This window comes from Panthera tigris, chromosome D1 (assembly GCF_018350195.1).
Source record: "Panthera tigris isolate Pti1 chromosome D1, P.tigris_Pti1_mat1.1, whole genome shotgun sequence".
Lineage (NCBI taxonomy): Eukaryota > Metazoa > Chordata > Mammalia > Carnivora > Felidae > Panthera > Panthera tigris.
The window spans coordinates 97,659,519-97,673,941 of record NC_056669.1 but is presented as its reverse complement, the minus strand read 5'-3'; the positions used below and the strand labels follow the sequence as shown (position 1 = coordinate 97,673,941).

Here is a 14,423-nt window from a genome sequence, read left to right as displayed (position 1 = left end):
TTATGCAGACGTTCCAAATTTTGACACGTTTCCTTATACAAAATCAAGAAATCACACTTGCTAACATCACTACTGGTCTCATCAGTAAAGTCCTAGGAAGCTGTCGGGCTCTAGACAGTGGATACAAGATTTCTAATTTTTGCTTTCCAAAGGCTCAAATTTTATCATTAGCAACAGATCCTGATAATGTTTTTGAAGTGACAAGCTCACTACATTCATTTTTGAGAAAATGTCTGTCAAATACCCAAGTCTGAAGAGTTTTTTGGTCAGGTGTCAAGTAAAGAGGAAGAGAGGGAGCACGAGCAGGGGAAGGGCAGACAGAGGGAGAGAGAGAATCCCAAGCAGGCTCCGTGCTGTCGGCCAGCATGGAGCCTGCTGCATGCGGGTCTCGAACTTAACAAACCGTGAGATCATGACCTGAGCCAAAAGCAAGAGTTGGACACTTAACGGCCTGAACCACCCAGATGCCCTTATAATGGTGTTTCTTAAAAACTGTAACTAGTACAGCTCGCAACTCAGCAGCAAAACAGCTTTTTTTTTTTTTTAATTTTTTTTAACGTTTTTATTTATTTTTGAGACAGAGAGAGACAGAGCACGAACGGGGGAGGGGCAGAGAGAGAGGGAGACACAGAATCCGAAGCAGGCTCCAGGCTCTGAGCCATCAGCCCAGAGCCCGACGCGGGGCTCGAACTCACGGACCGCGAGATCGTGACCTGAGCTGAAGTCGGACGCTTAACCGACTGAGCCACCCAGGCGCCCCGCAAAACAGCTTTTCCAGACAACCATCGTAGTCCAGTTCGCAGCAAAAGTGCCTTAACGTACACTTCACATTTCTTCACACGGAATATTTAAAGATGTATACCGAAGGGGCGCCTGGGTGGCTCAGTCGGTTGAGCGTCCGACTTCAGCTCAGGTCACGATCTCACGGACCGTGAGTTCGAGCCCCGCGTCGGGCTCTGGGCTGATGGCTCGGAGCCTGGAGCCTGCTTCCGATTCTGTGTCTCCCTCTCTCTCTGACCCTCCCCTGTTCATGCTCTGTCTCTCTCTGTCTCAAAAATAAATAAACGTTAAAAAAAAAAATTAAAAAAAAAAAAAAAAAAGATGTATACCGAAGGATCTGGGTGTTATAAAATAAATACTTCCTACTGCATTTGTTGTTGTTGTTGTTGTGAGTGTGAAGAATACAATGGCTTCCAGTTCACGTCCGTGCCGTGCCTTGGTTTGTGCCAAAGTTCCAGCCACTTTACGCTGCCATTGCTTTTGCACCATCAGTACAAACATCAACGGGGTGAAAAAGGCATGAACCAGAGCGGCTCTGAAAGTATTATTATGCAAACAGTTTTGACCTCACCAATCCTCTGGAAGGGTTTAGGGCGTCCCCAGGACCATACTGTGGGAACCACTGGTTCAGAATGAATTCCAAATCCTCAGGCCTAGCAAATGTGGCTTCTGCTGTATGGCACTAACTCAGCCTCCTACGCCCTGACACAAACCCTTGGGCTCTAACCAAGCCAACCTATATTCTGTGTCCCCCAGTCTGGCTGTGCCCGAGCTCACTGCTGTGAGCTTCTGCCCGGAATGCTGGCCCCTTCCCACCTTATATCAAAATCCCACCTGCTCACAGCTGCCCCAGCCAAGAATTCATTACTCCCACTGGTAACTTCACACTTCTTATTTGGCTTTGCTGCCACTGGACCTGGAAGCCCTAATTCTTTCAAATCCACATGTCTCGTTCCTCTCACCCACCAGGCCACAAGTTCGTGGGGGCCAGGGGCCAGGTCTAGTGCATCTGGGCATGCCCAGCACAGTGCCTGGCCGGGAGTCCAGTGTTTACCCCTGATCAGCTTAGGAGGAAGGAAAAGGGAATTCCGTGGGGGAGGGGTGAGAGCCATAAGGGAAGAGAAGGGCTTCCTCTGCCTCGGGTACCGCACCCAAGGCCTGACCACAAGGCCCGGGCTGGCCCAGGCCACTTCTCTTTGTTGGGCGCAACGGGATGGCAACAGCCTTTTTTCAGCAGCTACCTTCCCTTCCTCCGGGGGACCTAAAGAGCGACAGCCGAGGCCCCTTTCTGGGCTAGGCACCACTGCCCACTCCATGCTCTCCATGGCTTTGCTTACGAAACCTGGACAGCAGGACTGGCCAACATGAGGGAGGTGGGCAAGGAGGGGAGAGGAATGACTCAGGTGCTTGGGAGCTGGGCTCGGGCTCTAGCTCCGAGCTCCTCGCTAAAGCTCCTCAGTCTCTCTTTCACGTCCCAAGTCCTGTCTCAGGGTCGGGCTCCTGGCAAGCTCTGGAGAAACGTCTGTGGAATCAATGACTGATCCATTCCGGGAGGGCCACCCCCCTCAAGCCGTCCTCCCACAGGTACCACAGCTCATTCTAGAGTGTCCACTTGCTCCTGATTGGCCGTCCACTCTCAGCTGGGCAAAATGCAAGCCCTGGGCCTGGCACTCAAATGGCTTCTCAGCCTCCTCTCCCATCTCTCCTGTACTTTTTACATTTTATTTGACAGATACATAACTCATTCTGTGCCAGGTACCGTTCTAAGCATTTTACAAATATAAACCCATTGAACTTCATAAAAATGAACAGTATTATTATCTCCTTTTTACAGGTGAGGAAACTGAGGCACAAAGAGATGAGATAACTTGCCTGTGGTCAAACAGGCTGCTGCTAGTAAGTGGCAGAGCTGGGATTCCAACTCGGACTCTGCTCTAGGGCCATTCTTGAAATCCCTCTCTCTACGTCTAGTAGGTCTCTTTGTGGCTGTGCATTTGGCACCCAGCAGTCTATCTGGAATACCACTCCCCTCTTCTGCTTAGTGACCTTTCTCATCTTTTTCCTCTTGTCTTTTCAGAGTTGGCTCAGACATGGGCTCTGGTGGAAAGTTCCTCCCAGCCCCCTCTCCCGGGGGGTTAGCAGCTCCCACGCTCAGGCCCTCTCTCAGTTATTCTCGGCCATCAGCGCTAGTCTGCAAATCTGTTTCCCCCTCACCCCCCAAACTGTGAGCTCCTGGGACTATGAACTGCTCATAATTGCATCCCCAGGGTCTAGAAGTGCAGGACGTGGTTTGATGAGTGAATGGAGGAAAAAGTGAATGGTCCAGGCTCAGTCTCATGGATTAAACTGAGAGCAAAGGGTTTCAGGCACAGCGACCCAGAGGCTGGCCAGCTCCTGAGGCCTTCTTGCCAGCACTGGGTGGGGGAGTTGCTGGTTTGGGCTGAGCTTTTGTGTCTTAGAGGCACACACTGAAACTGATCCCAGATGGGATTGCTGATATGTCTCCCAGTCTCCCCGCTGGCCCCCAAGTCCTTCTTCCCTCGTGACTGGTCCATCTTGTTGCCTTCTCCTATATCTGTAGCAGGTCCCCATTCCCCATCTGCCAGAGCAGCGTTATGCCTTATCCCTCATTCAAAATTTAACTCCCTCTCTGAGCTTTCTGTCTGTGTTGCTCCCTCCTCCGCCCCCTAGAAGATCTCAGAATCAGCTGTCAGCCCCAGCACCCCCTCGCCCCCTGCCCTGCTTCCATGCACCACACAGAGGGGTTTTTTCCTGCCTTTGAGGCAGATACTGTGTCTAAAATCTCTTTGAGAGGTTGCAGGAGACAGAACTTTTGCGAGGGTTTATAGACTCAAAGGTCCAGAGGGGTTCTGCATGTGACCAGCTAGAGGACCTCAAGTCAAGTCTCTTACCGTGTCTGAGCCTCAATTTCCTCATCTGATAAATGGGGATAAAATGCACCTTGTCTTCCTCATGGGAGCTTGAAAGCTTGTTCATTGTAACCAGTTTTTCAGTTGACCAAAACTTTAAAGAAAGGAAATAACTCCAGAGGCCTAAAAATTAAGACAACCACTTTGGGGCATAACTTGGCAACCACTATCTAAGTGGAAGATAACACCACTCTGTAACCACACGCTGGTAGACTGAACACACAAGGAGCTGTGTACTCGAATAGTCTCTGAAGGATTGCTTGCAATGGCAAAAATACTGCCAACAACCTAAATGTCCATCAGGAGGGTACCGGGCAAACAGCTTGCCATACAGTTACAAAAAGGAATAGTATATAGGAATTAAAATGGGTTCATCAGAGCTCATGTTTCAAAATGGTTAAATCTGCAAAACAACCTGGAGAGAAAAACCTAAATTCAGAATATGTACAGCATACCATTTAAATCAAGTGCAAAACTACACAAAACAGTACTATATGTTGCTGTGGATAAATGCCTATGCAGGAAAAATGTTTAAAAGACATGAGAATACAAACATCAAAAAAAAAATCAGGATTGTGGTTTCCTCTGAGGAGGGAGACATGGGGCTCCCATCTCTGTCTAAAGTAAACATGGCACAGTGATAAGATTTCACCGAACTAAGTGGTAGGTGCTATGCTATTCTGTGTACTTTTTTAAAAATTTATTTTGAGAGAGAGAGAGAGAGAGAGAGAGTGAGAGAGAGAGAGGGAGGGAGGGGGAGAAGGGGAGAGGGGGAGAGGGGGAGAGAGAGAGGGGGGAGAGAGAGGGGGGATGGAGGGAAGGAGGGAGAGAGAGAGAAAGAGAGAATGAATATCCCAAGTAGGCTGCTCACTGACAGCACTGAGCCCAATGCAGGGCTTGAACTCACGACCATGAGATCATGACCCGAGCTGAAACCAAGAGTCAGATGCTTAACTGACTGAGCCACCCAGGTGCCCCTTTTCTAATTGTAAAATAATTTGTACTTTTTAAAAGATTTTAAAATAATTTCTTAATAGAATAAATTAAAAAAATTTTTTTAATGTTTATTTAATTTTGAGAGAGAGAAAGAGACAGAGTGTGAGCAGAGGAGGGGCATACAGAGAGGGAGACACAGAATCCAAAGCAGGCTCTGGGCTGAGCTGTCAGCACAGAGCCCAATGTGGGGCTCAAACCCATGAACTGTGAGATCATGACCTCAGCCAAAGTCAGACACTTAACCAACTGAGCCACCCAGGTGCCCCTAGAATAATTTTTTTTCATGTTTATCTATTTTTGGGGGAGAGAAAGAGTGAGCAGGGGAGGGGCAGAGAGAGAGAGGAGACAGAGAACCACAAGCAGGCTCCACACTGCCAGCACAGAGCCTGACACGGGGCTCGAACCCACGAACCATGAGATTGTAACCTGAGCCAAAATCAAGACTCAGATGCTTAACCGACTGAGCCCTCTGGGTGCCCCGAGTTTTAAAATAATTTCTAAAAAAAAGACAGCTCTCTCAGGTCACCCTGGGTCTTCCATGTATGGGTCTCAACAGTGGCATGGAACCCCAGCTGTGTCCTTTTCACTGTCTCATGGTAGGAACCCCATGTCTGTGGGGCCGGAAGGTCTCCCCCCAGAGGATGTCTTCCAGAGGAGGGTGAGCGGGTGGCAGGTTGTGTCAGTGGGGTGTCTGTGTGGGCTGGGGAGCAGGAACCAGCTTGCTCCCTTTCACAACCACCCCCGCCTTAGTAAAATGTCAGCAAGCTGGGGAAGGGGGGGCGGAGAGCCAGGCAAGCTGTTAACCCGCGAGATGCTGATGCCGGGGCGTGGGTGGTGCAGGCCCAGGCTCCCAGACAGCTATTTTGGCATGTGCTGTGATCGGGCTCAGCCCTGGCAGGGGAGAGGCCTCTACGTGGGAGCTCTGGACTGGCACTGTGCCAGGCGCAAGGGGGAGGAGGTCTCTGAAAGGGAGGGAGAGGGCTCTGGGGCCCTTCTCTCTTCAGACCTCTCACCGTGAGATGCTGAGTACAAATGAGACCCAGCGCACTGTGCTCTCTTCCCTAGCACCTCTCCCCAGGCCACAGGCCACAGGCCACCCAGTGACCTCAGGGCAATATCAAGGGTTCCTTTGAAAATGTCTCGAGCCTTCTGCAACCTGCATTTTGAAAGCAAGATAAAAGATCACAGACTTGCCCCTCCACTCCACACCCAGCCAGGAAGCACATGACAATCTGCTTTTACAACCCATTCTCCCTCATACTCCCATAGTCCCATTACCAAGGGTCCTCCCACCCAGCCTTGAAGCTAGGGTCCTGGTGGCAGTTCTCCCTTGGGGTCTAGGAGAAGAACATCTCATGGGTCTCACTCCACTCCCATACCAGACAAAAATCTCTTAATCTCACAGAGCGCTCAAACCCCTTTATAGGCTCTACCAGTTTGGAGATGGGAAAATAAAACAGAAGAAAACAGTGCTAGTAGGTAGGGTGGCCTATGTTGTGAAAAGACCCAGCGGGAGCTGTGTGATACCGGGCCAGGCCTCTGACTTCTCTGAGCCTTTGTTTCTGATCTGTAAAATGGGAATAAAGCCAACCACACGAGTGTTGCAAGGATTACACGAACCGGATAGATTTACAGGCTTCGGGCGTCTGTTAACTCTGCCGAAGATGAGTTGGTGCATCACTCACCTGGATGCAGGGGAGGGTAGGGGAGGGTGGGAGTGCTCCTGTCCTCAGCTTCCCCCTCTTCTCCCTCAGCCACGGAGCCCTGGACCTCACTCAAGCCTGCTCTCCATCACCTAACCAAGTCCCTGGTGTCTCAACTGAGGAAGGGGGCAAAAAACAAAGATCGATAATGACAGACTGCTCCTCAAGGGCATCTGGTCACTGCTCTGTCCACTCTTCCCATTCAGAACTGCCTTCCAAGGCTCACACCTGTGACTAGAATGCCAGGCGGGTCCCATGTTGAGAACTATGGAGGCAGTTCTGATACCTAAGGGTATCAGGGGCTCCACAAAGGAAACTGAGGAAGCAGTCCTGGGGAGCAAGAAATGAGTGCTTGGTAGCACCCAGAGGTGCACCCACTAATCTCGCCCAGGAACGAGGAGAGCTGGTGAGCCTAGAGGCAGGTGCTCCCTCTTCTCATCTACACTGCCTCCCATGCTGACGTACAGAACTGCTCAGGTGGCAGTGGCAGCCTCCAGAAGGAGAGGCGGAGGGGGAAGGGAGGAGGGCAGGTTGGAAGGCACCAGAGGAGGATTCCGCAGAAAGCAAGGAAGACTGTGGGGTCCTGAGCTGTGGTACGAATTGACATGATCCTGGGGTTAGGGGACCAGTGTTGGAGTCCCAGGTAACCCCTAGCTATCTGTGAGACTCTGGCCCAGTCAAGGCCACATCGCCAGGCCTCAAACTTTAGGGAGAGGGAGGGGTTGGGCCAGGTGATGTGAAAGCTCCCGCCTAGCCTGCCCTCTGCCTCATTCTGATTGGCTCGGCCCTGGCAGCCAGAGTGGCAGGTAACTCGCCAGTAGGAGGTATCTGTAGGTCCACCCAAAGCAGGTGTTTGGTACAAGTGGACTAGCTGGAAGGAGAATCTCCCCTCCCACCACCCTCTCCACAATGGTAGCTGTCGCCCCCCTGTGTCGCTATAGAAATACTGCAAGGACAAGTTGCCCATCAGCTTCTGGACCTTAAAATTCTCTCTTGCCTTCGTAGGGATATAGGGACCCAACCCCTGCTTCACCTAGAGCCCAGCACAGGCCAAGCCTCAGGGCCGATATGCCCACTCACTTCCTCCTCTGCTTGGGGGATGACTGGTGAATTCTGGAGAGGTCTCCAGGAAGCTGAGGAGAGTCTGATTCTTTTTCCCCTACCTCCAGCTGCCCAGGGCTTAGGCTTTCTTTGACTAGGGTCACTCAGTCCTTTCTCTGTCCTTGCCTGGGAGGACACCCACTCTCCTGTTCTGCCAGCTGGGTGGCTCTGTATCCTGAGATTTGACCTTTTGGGAATATGGCAGGAGACAAAATGACAAGAGTCGCCCAACCCTTCCCCCGACCTGTAAGCCAGAGAGACTCTGGTGGGTGTGTGGCAGCGGAGGAAGACTGTGAGAGTCCTGTCCTGGTTCCCAACCTCAGATGGATCCACAATGGCACACAATGTTGCATGGTGGGTGGGCAGAATGGGGTGAACTGATGCACAGCTCAGCCACTGGGGTCCCTTCTCAAACTGGTAGGAACCCAGGGACCGTAGCTTGCACCTGGTCCTCTGGACACCTGGGCCACTCCCAGCATCAGCCTAAGACAAACAACTCAAAGAGGTTCCTTTGCTCCCAGATATCCTGGTGCCACAGACAGGGGTTCTCGCCTCTGCATGAGGCATCCCTCAACATGTGCCTCCCCAACCACTGCAAAATCAACCCAAACTCCAGCTCAGGCACCCCAATGGGCACCCTCTACCAGTCTGGACTTCCGGACCACGCGGCATCACCTCTGAATGGGACCTATTGTTTCAAACTTGTTCCACAGGTGCGTTTCCTGCCCTCTGGGAACGAATGACATTGGCAGAGCCAATGATCAGGCTCCCAGGGGCTCTGTAGGCCCAGGCTCCTTTACGTCTAGGTGTGTGAAGTGCCAGGTAATTTCTGATGCCCCTGGGGTGCAAAACCAGTTAATCCACAAGCTGCGTGACCTGCCTTGGGTCAGGCTGCTGGGACTGAGCCAGAGGATAAGTGAGTCCTCTCTCCAGGTGGGCCATGAGGAGGAGACAGAGTCACCTTCCCTCTCACTTCTGACCGACCCCCCCCCCCCCCCCGCCCTTAGGCCAATAGGATCTGAAGGGTAAGAACAGAGGGAAGAAAACCCATATGCCCTGGGATTTGGGCAGGGCCTATAACCTCCTCTTCCAGGAGGGGCTGATGGTTCCCAGCAAGGACCCATAAGGTGGGATGGAGCTTGGGAGGATCATGGCCTAGCTTTTTGTCTTACTGTGCTGAAAGAGAAGGGATTCTTACTGCTCCCCAGGTTTCAAGAGGGTGAAGCCAGTTGTAGGGGTCTCAGATGGGCTTCAAGGACAAGCCTCTTTAAGGAAGATGCAAAAGAGGCTGTCATTCAGAGACCGTTGTACCTGACCAGATCAGCAATGATGAACACGCGGCCCATATACCACCACTACCCCTCCCAAGCCCACAGCAGAGCGCCGATTATAGAACTCAACCACTGAGCCAAGATCCGAATGCAGAATTCCCAACCCAGCTTTAGCAGTCACCAGCAATCTGTTATCCTCGGTCCTCCCTTCTAGCCACTGACAATTCACTTACCAGGTCCCTCAGCCCCAAGCTCTAAGGTGTGTACTGGATGGAAGGGGAACAGGATAGGGTGAATGCAGAGGGCGGAAACCCAGTGAGCAGCACGAGAGCCTGGTTAAGGATGAGCACGGAGCCTAGGGAAAAGACGGGGACGCTGGCTTCAGCTGGGGCACCGGGACCTTTACCCGAGATGGGCAACCAGCGAACATGGCTGGACCAAATAAAAAACATTAAAGGGGCAGTGCCCAAGGCAAGTGCACTATTCCCAATGTTTGCCCCCCTCCCTCCAATCAAAGCAAGGGGTGGGGGTCAGCCTCAGTGGGCATCTGATTCTCGGGAGTTCCCAGGACTATCAGGGAGGTCTTTTCCTCCACTGCCCTCTCCCTGACTCTACTTGGTTTTCCAAATACATTAATTTCTGAATGCCCCAGTGCCCCCAGCACAGTGCTACTATGCAGAGACACTCCTTACATGCTTCCCGAGGTGCTGTTTGATTTCCTTCTTATTAAGCAGCCTATCAGATCACTTACCATCCCCAGAGTGATGTAATACTGTGGTTCTCAAACTTGGTCGCACGTTAGAAACACTTGGGAAGCTTTAAAAAACACCCAGGCCCAACCTCCAGACCTGATGAGTCAGGCGTGCTAAGGATAAGATCTAGGAATCTGAATTTCCTAAAGCTCCCTAGGTCATTGTGATGTTTTGTTCAGGAACCTGGTATAGAGAAAGGGTTCTGGACTAGAGTTACAACTCTATCTCTGCCTCTTACTTGCTATGTGACTCTAGGCAAACTACTTATCTCCTTAAGCTCGTGTTTTTCCTCATCTATAAAAATGGAAAAATAACACCTGTTCTGCTTATGTTAGAGAATTATGTAAAGTATTTGTTGATTTTCTTGCTTCTTGTTCTTCCTCCTGAATGTGCCTGAAGTTCACCTCTACATGCACAAACCTGTGCCCTTCAGAACCGGCACAGCCACAGGTCACAAGAGCTCAACGCTTGGTACCCTGTGGGCAGGGACAGGAAGCCTCTGGTGGAGCCCCTCCCTCCCCCTCCGGAGCCTGCGAAAACTGGAGACTACATCCTGCAGAGCTGGGTGTAAACTGCTCCATCTTGCAGGGCTGTGGGTGACAAAACAGAGGTACGAGAAGCCTTGCTCCCTGCCCTGTTTTATATGACATTGAAGCCTGTGTGGCTTCACAAGAGCCCACAGAGCTCCATCTGCCAGTGTGAGAATCCTGATCTCTGGGTGTGCTTGGTGACACAGATACAAGGAACAGAGCCCTGGCCAGGGTAAGGCTGGCAGAGGGCATAGGTCAGCATTACAGGGACGCCAACCCGCACAATAGGAGAAAACTGTCCACATTATTGGTGGGTAAAGTCTACCCCGGGAAGGATCAGGGCAAAGCTCAGAGAGGGGGTTGTGCTGAATGCCTTGAAGCCTGGGCAACCAAAGAAAAGTGAGAGGGAGGCCTTGGGCAGGCTCCAAGGGATCAGAGTCCAGCCTGAGTTGGCTCTGGGGTCCTTAGCTAATTGGCTGCAAGTTCCCCAGCCACTGGAGAAGGGCAGGAGTCAGTTAAGAAAAAGCCCAGGGAGCCAGGTGGGATACTCATGGGGCCCCACCACCTTCCCTCACCTTACACCAGGGCTGCATGGCTGGAAGCGGCTCTAAGCCAACACTGGTACACATGCCATGAGCTGCCTGCACTCAATCTTTCCACACCCCTCCCCAGCTCCTCACCAGAGTCCTGGTCAAAGCCCTGTCCCAGGCTTTGCTGATGACATTTGGTGTGCCGGTGGAGGGGGCAGGCTGGGTCTTGAACAGCCAGCGCACGTTCCAGACTGCAGCCCACCCCATCCCTTTCCCAGCAAGGGCTGGAAGCGGGTAGGGGGAGAGATGCCTACTGCCTAGCAGAGGTAGAGACTGGGGTCTCTCCACCAACTAAGAGCAATACAGAACACAGGTGGCCAGGCACCCCCCAATCCCAGGGAGAGGCTTAAAGTGATGAGCAATTAGCTCAGTAACCAGCGCTCTGGGACAGCCATGTGTTGTGACAGTATCAACAGAGGCCATGTTCTGCAAATGTCATGCAGTGATGGTAGGCAAACGGCCCCACCGAGGCCCGGGGGGCGGAGGGGAGGAGGGTGATGGCGTGACCCCCACCTCACTGTGGCCAGGAGGCTCAGAGGGGGCCCTGTTCTCTTCAGTGCCAAGAAGGGGTGAGTGGCCAGCCACGAGGGCCCTACCTGCTGGTGCCAAGGGGCTTAGGTGCTTCTCTCTCCCTGCAGGCAAGTTGGAAGCTGACCCTGCCTCGGTACCACAGAGGAGGCACGCTAAGCTGCCGGTGCCTGGGAAAGACCTCCGTGCGGTGCCAGTGCCGGGACGCTGAGGGATGACCCCGACGCGGAGCCAACCCAAGGCAGCCCGTACCGTCGGTGCCCGGGGGAGACCTCCACTCGGTGTCAGTCCCGAGACGGCCGAGGGACGCCTGCCGGTGCCAGGAGCGGTATCCGCCCGCTACCGCGGTGCCCACCCCGCCGCCGCCGCCGCCGCGCTCACCTGTGCCCGAAGAGCCGCAGCCCTGGGAAGCGCCGCTTGTTGAGGCGCCGTGGCGCCTTGTCCGGCTCGGGACCGGCGTCGCGCTCGGAGCCGCTGGACGAGGCGGAGGCCGACTCCGAGTCGCTGCTCCGGGCCTCGGGGCTGCCGTCCCGCGGCTCCATCCGGCCCTAGCCCCGGCCGGCGGCGGGCCCGCGGGAGACGCCCATGCCGGGCGGGCGGCCGGGGCTCAGCACGCCGGCTCCGCGCCGCCTGCCGCGGCCATGGCGCGCCCTCGTTCCGCCCGCCCCGCGCCGCGCGCCCCCGCGTCCCACGCCCAGGTGCCCGGGAAGCGGCCGCCGCGGCTCCAGGAAGTGCCGCCAGCCGCGGCCGCAGGACCCCGCATAGCTGGCCGGGCCGCTGCCTGCCCGTCGCCGAGCACGCCCCCTCGGCTGCGCGGCGGCACCGGCTCGCGGCGCCCTCTGCCGGCCACCGGCCGCGCCGCAACCTGCCTCGGTGGGGGCGGGGCCAGGAAGGGGCGGGGGCCCGGGGGCCCGGCCCCCCATCCCCCCGCCTCCCCATCCCCGGGCTGGTCCGCCTGGATCCCACATTATCTCCTCCGGCCTGACACGCCCGCGCTGAGCGCAGCCAGACGCACACGATCTTTTCCTCCCCGTAGCCCCTCCCCGAACAACCTACATAGTCACAAGTGAACACTCGCGAGGGCAGCTGTCACCCCCCCCCCTTCCCTCCCACAGCCACACCGGTATAGACACCTCTCTTGCACCCCCTGTGCCCACTCACAACCACTCATACCGTCTCCACACTTACCCCCTTGGCTCTCCCAAATCACACCCCCCAGGAACACAAGTCACACAGTGCTCCCCATACACAGAACAAACACGCCTCTCACACACACTTAGGCTCACTCATTACTTAAGCTAACACTTCCCACCCCAGCCTCTCACACTCAGATATATATACCAAGGACCAAAGTCACTTCGTGACCCTGGCACACACCAGCAAAGAACATACACGTTTCTCATACAAGTTAATCTCTCCTCAGCTATTCACAGTTGTTTCCAACCCTTTCACACACTCCTAACACAGTGTTCTCCCAACACAATACCCAGTGGGTCCTGTAGATCTCTGACACTACAGGAGTCACCTGCACACTTCTTACACACTCATACACACATACACACAAGGACCACACTCTCATTCACCAACATGCACACCCACAGAGGACGTACACATCTTTCTCCTACTCACGAATACCCCCCTAGGACAACAGTTACACGTTGCCACATCCCTCTTATACACACATCACTCACCCAGAAATATGCCTTGCAAACACACCCCCAAAGGCAACAGAGATTGTCCCCCTCTAGAGACGAGGAAAGCAGTTGGAACCAGAGCAGTCAACTGGGGTGGCACAACCAGCACACGTGCTTGGGAATCAACGGCTGGGGCAGCTTCTGACAGTCCCCACAGGGCTGACAAGGGGAGGCCAGGAACCCGGAGATCACGGTCCTCTTCCTCCCAAACTGTGTCACCCCGATGCCCACATCAGTTGCCCGCTGTTTCTGTTAGCACTCCTTTTGCAAAGCCACATCCTGTGTCACCTTCACTTTCACCCTCTTCTCTGGGGTTCTGGCAGCCCATTTTCCAGCCTTAACCAGCCACATATAACCAATGCTGGGGGCAAACCTGTGGTTTTGAGAAACAACCAGTGCCCAGAAGCTCAGAACCTTCTTCCAGTGTCCTTCAAGGTTCCTGTAGGCCCGGAGAAAGTGTGACCAGGGAGGTGTGGGTACCAGCCCTCCAGCCAGCACAGGTGCCAGGGTGGCCAGGAGGAGGGCAGTGAAATCCCCAAATGGGTCTGACACTGTCCTCCTGGGGTGTATGGTTCCCTCTGAGGATGTTTCCCAATGGTTCTGACCCCAAGCTCTGACAGTGTCAGACCGGAGGCAGCTGAAGACCCCACGGAGTTTGCATACAGCGTTACAACACCCAACGCCACATTCCTGTGGGGGCTGTGCTTCCCAGATCCTCCTGTTACTAGCTCGCTCAACTCTTAGCCTCCCACCACACTGCCTCCCAGCAATTCAAACATCAGAACTCCCCTCACCCTGTCAAGAACCCTTTGCCCTTTGCTGAGCCTCTGCAGAGCCGCTGGACAACGGGTGGGTAACCTCACTTTTGCCACCCCCCCCCCCCACCACAGATAAAGGACTCAGAGAGGGCCAGACATTGCTATGCCCATTCCCGGGCCACCTCGAGTACCTACTGTGTCTGGGGGGCCTCTGCTGGGATCTGTGGCACGTCCCAGGAACGGTAGCGCCACATCTGCCTCAGTGCCCCCGGCCGTTCCCCTTCTTCTGTCCCCAGCGCCTCCGCGGGGCCCAGAGCTGTGGCCTCATCGCAGCCTCCCCCGGTTCTGTGGCCAGCCCCCAGTACGCTCATCCTGCCCGGCGACTCTCTTCCTCTTTCGGCACTTCCTGATTTGGGGGGGGGGGCCCTGCGAGAGGCCAGCGGGCTGCCCCAGAAGAGGACCACAGGCCTTGTAGGCGCCTTCCGCTGACTGGGGCAGGAGAATGGCTGGGAAGAGAGGCTGCATGGGAGGGCAAGAGGCAGGCAGGTGAGGACAAGTCCAGCCCAGCTGCCAGGAGACAGCCGGAGTCAGAGGCTGCCACTCAGCCGCCTGGCTTGCCTGGGCTGGAACCCGAACCTCAACCTCAGTCTGGCCTTCCTCTCCATTCAGCCTCTCGGATCGTCACCATTTGGTCCTGCTAAGATCTCTTCATCACAACTATGAGGCTACATGGCGGGCAGTGCCTAGCCCCTACACACCTCTCTCTCCTTAACACCTCTGTCAGCATCAG

The 14,423-nt window shown here is 54.5% G+C and overlaps 1 protein-coding gene across 6 annotated transcripts in view; it reads right to left on the bottom strand.

The window, feature by feature from the left end:
- Positions 1–14,004, bottom strand: part of DGKZ (diacylglycerol kinase zeta) — a 33,652-nt gene extending 19,648 nt beyond the window's left edge. For 2 of the 6 annotated variants that reach the window (XM_042957459.1, XM_042957461.1), the window contains exon 1: positions 11,563–11,801. In XM_042957459.1, coding sequence (XP_042813393.1) covers positions 11,563–11,723 — 161 coding nt within the window. In that variant the 5' untranslated portion in view covers positions 11,724–11,801. Of the gene's footprint in view, positions 1–11,562; positions 11,802–13,828 lie in introns of those variants that run through there. The other 4 variants (XM_042957462.1, XM_042957463.1, XM_042957465.1 and 1 more) reach the window with 3 other exon arrangements.
- Positions 14,005–14,423: the final 419 nt, after the last annotated feature.